The 15,624-nt window shown below is 37.3% G+C and overlaps 1 protein-coding gene across 6 annotated transcripts in view; it reads left to right on the top strand.

Moving 5' to 3' along the window:
* Positions 1-9,399, top strand: part of WDR11 (WD repeat domain 11) — a 42,295-nt gene extending 32,896 nt beyond the window's left edge. For 5 of the 6 annotated variants that reach the window (XM_086752314.1, XM_086752316.1, XM_086752317.1 and 2 more), the window contains exons 20-29: positions 184-292; positions 718-780; positions 1,417-1,482; positions 2,110-2,281; positions 2,549-2,644; positions 4,659-4,824; positions 5,696-5,793; positions 6,732-6,877; positions 7,918-7,997; positions 9,044-9,399. In XM_086752314.1, the coding sequence (XP_086608440.1) occupies positions 184-292; positions 718-780; positions 1,417-1,482; positions 2,110-2,281; positions 2,549-2,644; positions 4,659-4,824; positions 5,696-5,793; positions 6,732-6,877; positions 7,918-7,997; positions 9,044-9,201 (1,154 nt within the window). In that variant the 3' untranslated portion in view covers positions 9,202-9,399. Of the gene's footprint in view, positions 1-183; positions 293-717; positions 781-1,416; positions 1,483-2,109; positions 2,282-2,548; positions 2,649-4,658; positions 4,825-5,695; positions 5,794-6,731; positions 6,878-7,917; positions 7,998-9,043 lie in introns of those variants that run through there. The other variant, XM_086752320.1, reaches the window with a different exon arrangement.
* The last annotated feature ends 6,225 nt before the right edge of the window (positions 9,400-15,624 follow it).

Raw genomic sequence — 15,624 nt, forward strand, 5'->3', positions numbered from 1 at the left:
TTGCTTGAGTGTAAAGATAAGCTTTTATGTCTAGTAAGTAACCCATGCTGTGTGTATGAAAAGGCTGTGATTTATTATTTTTTTTTCTGGTGCTTGCAAACAAGGTGGTACATTTTATGGTTACTGAACACAGTGTTACTGCATATTAGCCACTCAACAACAAATCTTTTCCTTTTGTTTCAGAACCTGCATGGTGTCCCTATCTGCTTGTTCCAAGGGCTTCATTAGCTTTAAAATCATTCTTGTTGCATCAGCCGTGGAATGAGAAATATTCTCTAGATATTGCAAACATGTAAGAAGAAATATATATCTACATATATTTTTTTTTTTTCAATCCTGTATCCCTTATTAGTCTTTGTGTACAAATAATTGTTGGCCATATAAGTTCCCTCACTCTTTGGGACAGTCAAAAAGCTAAAATAGTGTCACTATTTTTTAGTAAAAGTTTTGTTAATTTCAAGGTTAATGAATAAAAGAAAAGTGGGAAAAGAAAAATTGGTGGCAAAAATTGGCAGAAAGCAAAACAATCTTTCATTACCATTTTGCAGCTAGTAACTAGACAAAGAATTGTGCTTGAGTGGCTTACCATGAGAACATGAAAGATTATTTCCATATATGTTCTTGTGTTTTTCTACTATCAGTAATACTTTTCCATCTCAGATAATGCTGTCATTTTGATAATATATGAAACATTTTTTTTGTTTTTTTTTAATCCAGTGATTATCCAGAGAATGAAAATATTAAAAACCTTCTTCAAGAGCAGTTGAATTCATTGTCCAAGTAAGAATTGTTCTATTTTTCTATTCCAAGGAATTCAGAGAAGGCAAAAAACCTGAAATTTGTGGCTATTCACAGCTTACACAGAAAACCGATTTTGACATTCCATTTGAACTATGAAAATTATATTTAAAGCTACTAAACAGTTTTTCCATTTTCCCTTTGTCCTTTCATTTAGCAGGATGAAAAAGATAACTTACAGTATTTTTATCCAGTGTGAAACATATGTAGAAAACCTAAATGTAGATCTCTTATGCTATGGCACTACATAGATGCGAAATTATTTGTAACTGAGTTAATTTGTAATCTGTTGAATCACTGCAGACTAATTTATAGCTTTGTATACACCCTTGTGGTTGTTCCCTTTATTACAAGGATAAGGTGTTCCTGCTAGACTCACTATTTGTACTTTAACTGGTAAAGTGACTGGCGCCTTAAGATCAATTGTATTTCAAGTTATGTATACTTGCTCTTGTAATTGTTTTGTTAAATACATTTTTTCATTTTGAAAAATAAATTGTGTATTTTTAGTTTTCATTTTCTTCAAATCATAGGTGATATATCGTACTTCTGTTGAAAACCAACCAACCAAAAAGACTTGCACAGCATTTTACAGACTATGGCCTTCTCTTTTTGCAGTGACATAAAGAAACTTTTGCTTGATCCGGATTTTACTCTCTTGCAAAGATGTCTCCTAGTTGCCAGGTAGTAGAGATTCAGATAACTATATCCAATGTTTCCTGATAAAATCCTGATCCTATCAATGCATATGAATGTGCTGAAGTTTAAGTACTCAATTAATTCTCCTTTAACTCAGTGCAATTCTTAAAGTGCTTTGTTACCGACGTATTAGAGTGTTTTCAGGACTGAGAATGAAAATGTTGCCTTACTGAAACACTTAGTTTTATTTGCTTGCTGAATGCAGCAAGCTTCCTTAAGTCTTGGTGGTACTTTCATAAATGCAGTTTTTTAGTCTGTATATATTCAGTGATGTTTTTCAAAGTTAGTAACTTTATCGGAGTTGAAAGAGGATATTAGCAATCAAGTGTAAAATAACAATAAACTATAAACTGCCACATATTTATATGCTTGAACATTCACTCAGTTTAATTGCTATTGCAACAGTCTTCTGGGTGGTCTCTTACTTGCCTACCTTGCTGAATGTCATTCCTTAAACTTTTCTTGTAGTTTGTCCCATTGATAATGCAGAGTCCTTGTGGTGCCCACAAGAATGCATGTTCCTTGTAAAAAGAAGTTTTAAATGTGTAATATTTTTATGTGGCATGTGAAAAAATGCAAATAAATTTTGCATCTTGGTTTGTGTCTTCTCAGACTGTATGGGGATGAATCTGAACTGCATTTCTGGACTATTGCTGCCCACTATTTGCACAGCTTGTCCCTGGAAAAGCCTGCGAAACCAGCAGACGCAGTTATCCTTCAAGAGCAGTTGGTTAATCCCTTGGATATATGCTATGACATTCTGTGTGAAAATTATTACTTCCAGGTATTTCAAGGAGTTAAAAAACATATTTAATAGGAATGTCATCAGCACAATGAACACTCAGCATTGTAACCTCTTATTATCTAACAGCTCTTCACTAAACGTACTTCACTTTTTTGAGTAACATACCACTCTGGATTAAATCACTCCATTTTGTTTCAAAATAGGAAGTGTTCCAAAAACTCTCAAAATACTTCCATATCATTTAAATGCTTGTTTTTATTTCTTTTAGTAGTCTTGCATTTATAATATTTTACCTTCTTCATGCAGAAATTCCAACTTGAAAGGGTAAATCTCCAAGAAGTGAAGAGATCAACATATGATCATACCAGGAAATGTGCTGATCAGCTGCTTCTCTTGGGCCAGGTTTGTGGGTAATATTTGAATTTTTTATTCTTCTTCCCTGTCCATTTTAAGTACTTATCCTATTCAAGTCAACTTTTATCTAACTCATATGTGTTGTTTTATACTTTTGTTCACCCAGTGCATAGTTTTTCTGCCTTAGTATGTTCTTGCACTGCAGACTCTATGTAATAACATGGTAAATGGTAATGTTTGATGTTATTTGCTTCAGACTTCTTCATTTTTGTGAGAACCCTATAAAAATCTTTCTTTCCATCTTGTGACTGAAAACATTACATTTTGAGTTTCCTAGAAATAACTAAAACATAATATCTTTGGGATAACTCAGTCTGCGCATAGTACTCGCACTGTGGGTAACAAAGGATATAGAAGTCAGGCTTCTCATTTTAGTAACAGGCAGAGATGACATGCCTGCAGTGCTTTGTTCCATTCAGAGGCAGGTGTCTGCAGACAGTGTGATGGGCCCTAAAAATAAGGTGCTCAGCTGTAGCTAACATTTTTAAATAAATGAATTCTACCTTTGTTTTAAAATCATAGAATCATAGAATGGTTAGGGTTGGAAGGGACCTTCAAAGGTCATCTAGTCCAACCCCCCTGCAAGGAGCAGGGACATCCCTGACTAGGTCAGGTTGCTCAGAGCCTCATCCAGCCTGGCCTTGAACGTTTCCAGAGATGGGGCCTCCACCACCTTTCTGGGCAACCTGTTCCAGTGTTCTATAACTCGCATTGTAAAAAAATTTTTTCCTAGTTTCTAATCTAAATCTACCCCCCTCTATTTTAAAACCATTACCTCTCGTCCTATCGCAACAGGCCCTACTGAACAGCCTCTCCCCATGTTTCTTGTAGGCCCCCTTGAGGTACTGGAAGACCGCTATCAGGTCTCCCCGGAGCCTCCTCTTCTCCAGGCTGAACAGCCCCAACTCTCTCAGCCTGTCCTCATAAGAGAGGTGCTCCAGCTCTTTTATCATCTTCGTGGCCCTCCTCTGGACCTTCTCCAACTTGTCCATGTCCTTCTTGTGTTGGGGGCTCCAGAACTGGACACAGTACTCCAGGTGGGGTCTCACCAGGGCAGAGTAGAGAGGGACAATCACCTCCCTCGACCTGCTGGCCACGCTCCTCTTGATGCAGCCCAGGATGCGGTTGGCCTTCTGGGCCGCAAGGGCGCCTGCTCATGTTAAGCTTCTCATCCACCAGCACTCCCAAGTCCTTCTCCTCAGGGCTGCTCTCAATCCATTCCCTGCCCAGCCTGTATTTGTGCCTGGGATTGCCATGACCCAGGTGCAGGACCTTGCACTTGGCCTGGTTGAACTTCATGAGGTTGGCACGGGCCCACCTGTCCAGCCTGTCAAGGTCCCTCTGGATGGCATCCCTCCCTTCCAGCGTGTCGACGGCACCACACAACTTGGTGTTGTCAGCGAACTTGCTGAGGGTGCACTCTATCCCACTGTCCATGTCGCCGACAAAGATGTTGAACAGGGCCGGGCCCAGCACGGACCCCTGAGGGATGCCACTCGTGACCGGTCTCCACATGGACATTGAGCCGTTGACCGCCACTCTCTGAGTGCGGCCATCCAGCCAACTCCTTATCCACCATCCAGCCAACTCCTTATCCAGATATTGAATCAGTTCTTGAGATCATGGCAGGTTTCTGCATCTTTATTTATTCTCTGCCTCTTTTAAATGCTTCTCTTCCATTTATAACTCTGCAGAAGTTTATGTAAACAAGAAAATAAATATTCTGAATTAGATTTTTCTTTGGCGTCTTCTAGAAATGTTAGTCTGTGCTTAAATATTCTATTACTGATGGGTTTTAAGTGCTGTCCTTACTAAGGGTGCTTTATTGAAATAGAATCTTAATTACTGCTATGCCAGTAGATATTTTTGTAGTCTATTTTAGAATATCTTTCATTGTTATTGTTTCCATGTCTTAAAAAGGGTAAAAATATAAACACTTTTGTTTAAAAGTGAATATGTTGTGGTCAAAGTTTTTTTTTTGTTTTGTTTTGCCTTTTGCCAGACTGACAGAGCAGTACAACTATTGTTAGAAACAAGTTCAGAGAATGCACATTATTACTGCGATTCACTCAAAGCCTGCTTGGTCACAACTGTCACCTCGTCAGGTCCATCTCAAAGTACCATTAAGCTGGTAGCAACTAACATGATAGCCAATGGAAAGCTCGCAGGTAAAATATGACTTTAATTTTACATTTGCTTATAAACTAGTAATTCTGATCTCATTAAGGCTGGTGATGAAGATTGCAGAGCAGAAAGTCGTAATAGATCTTACATGTAACATATGGTATGCACTATCTACAGTAGTTAACGCAAAAATGAGCAGTAACTCAGTTGTGAAGTTCGACTTGTTTTGATCCATTTTAATTGGAAAATGTATTTCTGGAGTAATTCTCTTAGCAAGTGTTTGCACTAAAAGAGACTGAGCACATAAAGCTACATATTTTCCACTTTCCTAATTAAACAATTAATTAAAAAAATGGTTTCTTGTTACTGAAGTTGAAATACAGACTTAATTTCCTTTCCAGTTCAGAACTTGTTTCAAAAAGTGTATTTTCTTACTTGTACGAGTTAATTTTGCTTAATGCAAGAGATGTTCACAATATGATGATTGAAATATTTGAAGACATACAGAGAAAGTACAAATGTCTGTCCACTCTGTAGACAATTAACACTTCATTCTTAATAATTACAGTACGGACAACGTTAAATTGAAATAAAGGATTATTTGTGAAATCTGTTTATTTGACTTACAGAGTTCATTATCTCTTTATGGTGACAAGTCCAGCGAGCTCCTTTTCATTTGTGTTTAGGACAAAGATGAAGGAGAGCTTTGTGAGGTCCTTCTTAGCTCTCTAGCCCAGGAAAAAGATATGGCGACTGACACTGCCATAGCCAGGTGGTAGAAATTAGGGTTTTCCAGCATCTTTGTATGCTGAGAAGGATGTGAGAGATCCCCATCTGGGGATGAGTGATCTGCTCACTCTTAAGCACCAACTTTTTTTTCCCCTTAACTTATATAGTGTGCTTTTTATTTTCCAGAAGGTGTACAGTTACTGTGTCTGATCGATAAGGCTGCTGATGCCTGTCGTTACTTGCAAACTTACGGCGAATGGAATCGTGCAGCATGGCTTGCAAAGGTACGTCATTTCTCAATTTCCAGTTTGCTAACATAAATGACCTATTTAGTATATGTAGGGATGAAGGCTGATGAGGGTGCTAAAGTTCTCCAAAGTTAAAAAACTGAAACATCAATCTGAAATATCATCATCAGTTTTTTTCCGTGGTTGAGCTATAACAACCCAGTCCATTCAGTCAGTGTTGACAGATTCTTCTTCAGCCTTTTGACTACAGAGGTCTGCCCTGGTCATCCAAATGACAGAACTGGGGCCTAAAAATTTTTGAGCAGTGGTTTGTGAAGTTGTGTGTAGCTGCTGCAGTCGAGTTCATAATAAGCACTCCTGGAAGTGGATAAGTAATTAGACAGTGACGTTGTGCTGAGCTCCATGTAGCAGATGTGCTGATTTTAAAGGTAGCATCAACTACATGAATTTGCATCAACTGCTGTTTTGGTTTGCAGATGTGATTACAGTAAAAGTACCTACACACAGCATTAATTCTCCAAAGTGTAACAGACAGGAGTCAGTAAGGATGATCCTTCTAATTCAACTTTTTCTTTGTCCTGCAGAAAGCATGGAATAAGTCGTACTCGTATTTTCTAAATGAGTGAATTTTGTTCCTAAAAATAAAGATGTTTTGACCTTAAGTCTCCATAAAGGATAAAGATTTCTGCCTTCTTGATACTTGGGGTTTTAGAAAAGCCTTGTGGTAAAAATAACATCAATCACATGTAAATATGGAGTGACCTCAGTGGAATATTTTTATACCTATATATTTCTAGTTTTCCTTTATGTTGTATTCATTCAAGGGATAAGTGTACTTTTTGTAATAAAACTGGTAATTTCAGATGCTTTTACTTCTGCCCGAAGTGTTTCCCTGAAAAAAGTGAAACAGAAGCAGAATGCTCTCTCTAGTTAGCAGCTTGAGAGTTCATCACTGGCTTTCCTGTCTCTGAAAGGTTCGTTTGAACTCAGAGGAGTGTGCTGATGTGTTAAAGCGCTGGGTAGATCATCTTTGCTCTCCACAAGTCAACCAGAAGTCCAAAGCCATTCTTGTCCTCTTGTCACTTGGATGCTTTACAAAAGTTGCAGAAATGTTGCACAGGTAAAGGTGAAACACCACAATCTGTATTTTGTCTTGTCCAAAATTGTTGACTCAGAAGTCAAAGCACAGGGCGGAGATCTGCAGTTTGATTTCTGACATTTGTTTCTATTTCAGCATTTTTTTTTTTCTTTAATTAACTTTTTAACTCAGGGGTACATAATTTCTGTATGCTTGAACTGATCTTTTTGTTGCAATTTCAGTAAATATACTGGCATTTAATTTACTGCAGGCTTTAAGATTGCTAGCACCCATTGACAAAGCAGTAACAATTTATAGCAGCTGTGATTATTTCTAAGCTGAGCCTTGATCTTTCAGAAAAGTTGCATCAAATGTCAGTTCCTTGAGTGCAAGAAGGAAGAGGGGATGTAAGAAATCTGGGGAGAGGGCAGACTAACTGGTGTGAGGGGAGCAGGAGGCAGTACGTGGGAACAGTATGACCTGTTCCCACATACAGCCCAGGAGCAGGGTGGGAGCGTTCACTGTCATGAGGAAAACGCTCAGTGTTGTCATGATGCAGTGAGTGCTCAAGGACTAAGAAGCATGAAGGTGCAGAGGGCAAGGTGGAGCAATATTTGAAACTGAGAGCAGTGTGTGATGTGGGACTGTGAATGTGTGCCATAGTGGCATCTAAATGGTGATGCTGTTTAACCTTGGTGATGATTGGAAGCCGTGTTCAGCCTTTGATGCAGAAGAGATTTGCCATTCCAGATTTAGGTACGATATTTTAGAAAACCTATGTGGAATTGTTTTGCTGGAATGTCATAGAATCAGAATAGCTAGGGTTGGAAGGGACCTTTAAAACCCATCCAGTCCAACCCCCCCTGCAGTGAGCAGGGACATCTCCAACCAGATCAGGTTGCTCAGAGCCCCATCCAACCTGGCCTGGAATGTTTCCAGGGATGGGGCATCCACCACCTCTCTGGGCAACCTGAGACAGTGCTTCACCACCCTTAGTGTAAAACACTTTTTCCTTATGTCCTGGAATAATTTTCTGTTTTCCTGTCCTAATAAATTATTCTCTTTTTTTTTCTATTTAACAGCATGCGGTACTTTGATAGAGCAGCATTATTTGTTGAAGCTTGTCTGAAGTATGGGGCATTTGAACTTAATGATGATACAAATATCCTTTTTCTGAAATCCTGATTTTGCATCTGTGTACTCGTACACAGTGAGTATGCGTGAGCCAATGTTAGATGAATTAGTCTGCACAGGAGTAGGAGTTCCTGTTTGTGTTTTCTAGGTTATAAAGTTTGGAAATATGAGGAAACAAGTGAAAAGGAGTCATTTGTGTAAATCCATAATGTTACCTCCTGATGCTCTGTGAGGCCAGTGGCACTGGAAAACAAACTGAAAGTGAAAAAAAATAAACATAGGAGAGAAAAGAACAGATGATAAAATGTTCTTTGCAGAACTTGGAAATTATTACTGCAGACTGTGTAGTGAAATCAGTGGTTCAGTTATCTTTTAAACACTGAATCTCAGGAAGAATCCTGCATTGAACCCCCCCTGTATTGCCAGTGTCCTGTTTTAGTGAGTGAAGTCCTTTATGAAGGGGTCAGTTCTGAGACAATGAAAACAAGGAAAAGATCAGATGAACTGAAAATGTAGTAAGTATTTTAAAAGATACCTAACGTATTGGTCAGTACAGTCTGCACATCTAACCTGGTGTTCTGGAAACCCAACAGTTACTCTAACATTTGTACATTTGTATGATATGTAATAAATAACAATGCAAATGTAAATAATACCTGATTGCGTTTTGTGGAGTCATCACTGATGTCAGCTTGTAAATAAGAAAAAGCCACTAATAAGTCATGTAGATAACTAAGTAACAAACAAATCTTGTAGCATGACCTTACAATTTCTAAATTTCTTTTGCAAGTAATGACATGGTATTATGGCAGGTATTATGCATATCTGAATTGTATCTGTTTTAGTTTACTGCACCCTGCATATTGCCTGATAAATGCTAATATGCATTCCATAGTAGAATTTAAAGCAACTTTTTTGTCTTTATTTGTGCTGAAAAATATTGGATTAATACAGTTGGCAGCAATGTTCAGCATTTTCAGCTTGGGAGAAACAATGAGTGAGAAGAAAGAAAGATTAATTCTGAGGTTTTTTTATTTTGCTATTAATTTGTGTTTTCCTTAATGCTTCGTTTACATAAATTGATCCATGCTGTATATGCAGATTATGCCAGAAGCTTGAAGCTCCTGGGCTTCAGACAGGGAGCTATTCTCTTTGCCTCAAAAGCAGGAGAAACTGGTAAAGAGTTACTGATGGAGCTCAAACAGCCTAAAGAGGAAGTGACACAAGAGTAAGAACTTTATGAGGAGGTTTGGGTTGTCTGTCAGACTGAGATTCCACTGTGTGAAAATACTTTTTTCTCTTGAATCACTGTAATAGCTGATATGTGTGATTTGAGCAAACATTGTTAAATGTGTGTGGAGGCAAGATTAAGATCTGGTTTATGTTTATTTTATTGTCTTCACAAGATGGGAAATAATCCTATGATTACCCAAGAAATCAAACTTAAAAATGTGCTCAGAGAGTTCTATACCTGTGTAAAAGTCTACTCCATTTACTTCTAAAAAACAAATCTTTCTAGTTCTTCACTACTGTTGTATTTATATGTATAAATGATTCAATCTGTACTATAAATGATTCAATCTGTACTATATTTAAAGAATAAATATAGATCACAAAACACACGGTTCTTTCCTGGAACGTTGTGTTTTCTCAATCCAAGTTTTCTGTTTAAAATTACTGTTATTTCAAATCAGTTCACTGGATTGTCATTTTCATAACTGTCTGGAATGGAATCTTTAACAAGCTTACTTAAAAAAGTCTCCTAACATTCCAAAAATCCATGAAATGTCCTTTTTTTTCTTCTTTTTTTTTTTTTTTTTCCAATTAAGCTATTGTTATATTCCATGTTATTCTTAAGTGTGCGCTCCTTGCACGCCTTAGGGACTAAATTCTGCCTTTTGTTGACTGATTCATGGGATAAAAGGATGTGGGAAAAGATCCTACCTCAAAAGCCGCAAGGTAGGCTCCTGCAGAATATTCAGGAGACTGCTAACACTGTCTCCACAGTTACTCCTTTGTTTGTTATTTGAATGTGTGATTAACAATAGGTAGAAAGGGCATTGTGCAAAGCCAAAATATTGGCTTTTTAATTAGGTACTTTTTATGCTAACACATCCTATAGTTCAGATACTTAAGGATGCCACCAGTAACACCTTTTCTCATTTTTGTGCCAGTATTTCAGTATTTCAGTACTTGTTTTCATTACTGTTTCTTATGTCAGATATATCTTTTCTATTTATTACTGATTGACAGAGGAATTTTACAGCTGAAGGATGGATGCTGATGTTAAATTGCCCTTGCAAATTGAAGACTGTGGTATGTGAAAAGTAGTCTTGGCTAAAAAAATAAAGTTATTCTTTATACCAAGTTGTTGGAGCTACTGAGGTTTAGTATGCAATAGTGAAAAGAATTGTCATGTGAAAGGGGTCTCATTTGAATGTAATTCACGGCTTATCTGCGAAATGTAATAGTGCGCTGGATTCTCCTTATGTTTGAATGTTCGTGGGTACATATTCTACACTCCTTCCTAGAGGAGCACGAGCTTTGGGAAATCTCTTTAATTCCATAAATCTTTTTATTCAAATCTAAAATAGCATTTCTGATCAGATTTACAAGGTTAGACTTTTCAACAATGATATTTTTTTTGTACAAATTAAAAATGTCAGTTTCATTGCTCTAAATAGGAAAGTAAATGTTTTAACTGCAGTGTATATTATTTCTTCTTGCCACGTCTTACGTACACCGTAAAATACTTTCTGTTCAATGTATTATGAACAACACTTACATAATTACTTCAGCTTGGGAAATTAAGTATACAATGAAATTTGCCTTACGTTTTAACTGGTGAGCAACAAGAGTTGAGCAGAATTAACTGTCAATAACAGTGGGCTAAATTCTGCCTCACACTGACTACTGCAACACTCCCCAGTTCCTACCCTTGTTTTTGGTTGCAGTACTTGTGGACAAGATTACTGCAGAGTTAATGTAAGCACATGCTAACTTGTTATTTGACCGATCACGTAGAATTGTTTGTCAGTGCATCTCTGGAAGAAAACCTCCTTTAATATACACTTGGATTTATAAATCTAATGTTTTTAAAAGAAACAGATTGCGAAGGCTTTTGAATACTGAATGTTTCTATATACTTTTAAGTGTGAAGGTTGCAGAATATTGTGTGGCATTCCCTATTGAAACCTTTATGATGAAAATAGAGTGTAAAAGTGATTGAAAAGTTTATTTAGATAATAATGCAGTCAAACTACAATAATAAAAACAAACTTTTAAAATCTCTGAGTGTCTTCATTTATTAGAGAAATGTCATCTGTTGCACTGGGGTTGAATGCTGATTGTGTAATTGTTGTCATTTTGCCTTCTGGACTGGCACAATGTTCAGGGCTGGTTTTAGTAGAGGAAGCGATTGTCCTTTGTACATATTAGTTACGTTTTCCATATTAGTTGTAATGAAATGTTCAATTTGAGTAGTATTAATTCTCAACCTTTACTAGCAAATGTAAAATTTGTACAGGTTAAGTTAGAGCAGGACATTGCCTGCACTTTCTAGTTTTTAAAAACATGGAAATAAGGGATGAAAGAAACTCTTCCTTTCTGTTTTCATGCTGCCCCACAGGCTGCTGATACAAGACTTCTACTTGCTGCTGAGCTGTTGCCTGCGAGCGTTGCACATCTTGGTTTTGTCTAGGAGGCAGGTGCACTTACATCAGTGTAGGTAATCAACTTCTCAAAATATGAAATGCATTCAGCAATGCTGAGATCCATGCCAGTGAAGTTCATCTAACTTTCCTCTTGGCTCTTAGGATGCTGTTGTCACTTTGCCTTAGAAGTTGTTTAAAAAAATGTACAGGTAAACATCTGATGTATAATTGGCTTGTACAGAATGAGATGTGAGAAGCTTCTCACTTGTGTGTTTGAAGGACAAGCCTGAGAGTCTGGAACATAGAAAGTGAACTAAACTAATTTTTTAAGGTTTCCAGTAAATTTTATTTTAGCTCCTTTGAGAATTCTTTCCTCAAAGCACTGTGAATGGTTCAAGTAGCAGCTGAAGTTTGTTTTCCAGATTTTGCATTTTGAAGCTTCTGTCAACAGTGAAATCTGTAACACAGCCATAATTCTAAACCTGTGTTTGACCAATTTTGACAGGGAGGAAGCGGTAGAGGAATTGAGTTTGCAAGCCAATGTATACAGATTCTTTATTCACCTGTCTTTGAACATGAGTCTTATATTAGTTGTGTGATATTTCAATATCGGAGGACATTATTTGGTAGCCATTTTAAAATTCATTTGCAAAAGGCCAGGACCTTTGTCTGTCGTTAAGGAGTTTTTTGGATATTTGGGTTTTCTAGATTGAGAACTTCTAGGTGGAGAACCTCTTGTAGCATAACTAGTGATGGTTACCCCTTTCATTATATTATATGAATCATTTTGGACCTGTGAGACCAACAGAAGAACAGGCATATGATTGAGTCTATAAGTTCTCATGGGATCTATAAGTTCTCTTTATTTCAGTGAAACATTCTGGAATTTGTACATGTTCTGTGTGAAGCTCATTGAGTCCTGCAGACATGTTCTTTCTAGATCAGCGTGCTCACATCCAACTAGTGGTTTTACAACCCGAGAGAAGCTTATGGTAAGTATTATCATGGGACTTTTGTGGGAGTACTTAATTATAAAAATTGGGGTTGGTTTTTTTTTTCAATTCCTGATTTGATTCTTAAAGAAAGAAAGTAGAAATTATTTAAGTTTTATGATAATGGATGTACTTGCTCTAGCTGTAAATAAAAAGTCTAGAAAATAGTCTAGCGGCTTAGTTTCAGTGTAAGCAAGCCCTAATTAGAGGTTTAATTGGAGCATGGTGTGCCTCGCAATAAAGGCAGTCTCTGTAAATTAATCATTGGTTAACAGTGTCTAAAATTGCCTGACTTGGATCAGTTTCTGAAGTACTCCTCCAAAAATGTAGTTCTATATTGGGTGTGGGTGTGTGTATATATATACACATACACATACATACACATACACACATATATTTGATTCAGGGGCAATAATTATGGGAAATGATGAATTATTTTATTGCAGTGTAAAAATTATTAGTACTGTATCGCAAATTATTTATCATTTACTTTCATAAAAGTAAACAAACATAAAATGCAAACAGTCTGTTGATTTAGAGACTTTGCAGCCAGATAGAGGCATACATGATACATCAACGCATCAATGCGTTCGGTGTCTGAGTAAATAATCTAAGAAATGGTGTTTTGCAGCAGTTGGCCCTAGGGACAGAAAGCAAGGACGATAAGAGATTCTTTAATGGGAAATGAGTTTGGTTTAGGTGATCACTAGCTGCCCAAAATTGCATTTTGAAAGCTCAACTGAAAATTTAATTGCTGGTGAGCAGTAGAATAACAACAGCTTGGCAAAGGCTTTTTGAAAAAAAAAAAAAAAAAAATTGTTACGTTCTCAGGAGGATTCAGCATAACTTTGATATTAATGTGAAGCTGGTAAGAGAATTCATTAATGACTTCAGGGTAAACATTTTGTATCTGCAGATCTAAGTAGTGGCATAAAATTCTTTTATGAGGCTGATACTGACCCATTAGTATTTTTGAATTGGGACTTCTTGATAGTAAAATAGTAAGTTCTTTCATTTTTACTTAAACACTGAAGGTACAAGCCACAGCTGTGCTATTTTCTAAGTATCTCATCTGATTGTGCTGGAAGGCAGCGATGTTAAGCTGAATTAAATAGGAAAGAGCCAAGATTAGAAAGTGTTGGCATGGAAAGTCTTTTCCTCAAGATGGCGTGTTTCATCATTGCACTGTGTGAGGACTAGTCAAAACTGGCACTGAAAATTCCTGTGAGGAGTCAGAAAAATCAGAGAGGAAAAAAAAAAAATAGGCTTGAATTGGTTGTGCTTAGGTCTTACCAAAACCGTTCACACATTGAGCTATATTCATAAATGACAGAATAGCGCAGCAATTTACTGCACAGAGACAGAAGAACAGTCTCTGCCTCCTCGTTCAATACAGACGGGGGTTGACAGACATCAAAGCCCAGCATAAGGTTCCAAGAAGAATGAGGAAAAACTAACAAATTGGGAAAGGAGGAGAACTTGATAATTCTTGAACTGGAGAGGAAAAGTCTTTGAAAGTCCTTTTTCTTAATGTCTAGAGAAAAGTTTTTTAAAAGGCTTCTGTTAAAATGTAGGAATGGGAGAATGGCAAAACAAAATCAGGAGATGGATGTTCTTGATGTATTGCAGATACTCAAGGCATAAATGTTTTTCTATAAAAGAGACAGATTTAATACATTATTGATCATAAAGGGATTCAGCAGAACTATGTGCTCACCTATCCAAAGGCTGTAATACTAAAAAATGAAATAACAGAGCCCGTATGTGTTCATTTCCCAGAAAGAAGCTACAAAATAATTCAGAAGAGGGATCATGATAAGATTTGGAGATTTTTTTTTTTTTTTTTTTAAGCGAACTGGTGGACTTGTACACACTGAAGTTACTTTCCGAGGAACTTGTGTACAAACTTTCTATGCAAGTCTGAAACCCAGCTTGCCTGAAGGATGGGCAGATGTTAGCTATACAGACAGTTAAACTTTGCTGTACGTGTGCAAAGCACTGTATTTTTGTCCTTTGATCAAAAGACAAGGTCTACCTTTTTAAAAATGCCTGGCACCTGACAAGTATTTATAATGTGCAGTGAATTAAGAGATCCTGTGAAAGTACCTGCTGACCATTTAAATGGAAGACACCAATTTACTTCCTGCAAATTTTAACAACAAACAATGACAAGAGACTGGAAATAGATACGGTCAGTTTTGAAAAATCAACTACCAGAAGGCTTCCCACCTCCTCTAATAGAGAGCATCGACCTTTTCAGAGCTCTCTGTTATTTTGCTGTCTCCTCCGTTCATCTGAACAAATTATGTGGTAATGAGTTGGGAACAGAACGACCAGAAGACTAAAATGTGAAATACTGAAAGGGATAAAATGTAATGTATTAGGAAAGGTTGTAGGTACACCTTGTGTGGGACTGCAGCTGGTACCTCATCCATCTGATCCCATCTGCTTCGGCAGCATAATAATAGAAAACATGCAAATACATCTGAAATAGCGCATCTGGATTTTTTTTTTTAATGAAAACTTTTTTTTTTTTTTAACAAATTCTATAATTTCTTTGTATTTAACTTGCTGTTAACTTGTTTCTTCAAGATTTAAATGGCTTTCTAGCTTGGACGTAACAACTGTGGAAGAAAAGGAAAAACGTGGATATTCGGAGAAGGAAACCAACTGATGAATTCAAAATACCATTACGGAGGGTAAGTGGTGCCCCCCTATGCCTACTGGTGGAAGGGAAGTTTTAAGTTTGATTTCAGGCTTCAAAACCTGAGATGAGTTACATCAGACTGGGTTTATTTCCATGGTATTAATTGAAATTGTTTGTCCCCTTTCACAGGTTAAACCTGCCTCTCCCCTTTCCTAATTTCTTCTCCTTACCTATTAAAACAGCAGCGAAAGGAGGGATCATGGATGACAGGATGGGATGGCGATCACCTGCGTTACGGAACAGCGCGTGAGCAGGGCAGCAGATGCTGCAGGTGGTTGTCTGTTGGACTCCAAAGTCAGCAGG

This window comes from Chlamydotis macqueenii, chromosome 7 (assembly GCF_036417535.1).
Source record: "Chlamydotis macqueenii isolate bChlMac1 chromosome 7, bChlMac1.mat, whole genome shotgun sequence".
Taxonomy (NCBI): Eukaryota; Metazoa; Chordata; class Aves; order Otidiformes; family Otididae; genus Chlamydotis; species Chlamydotis macqueenii.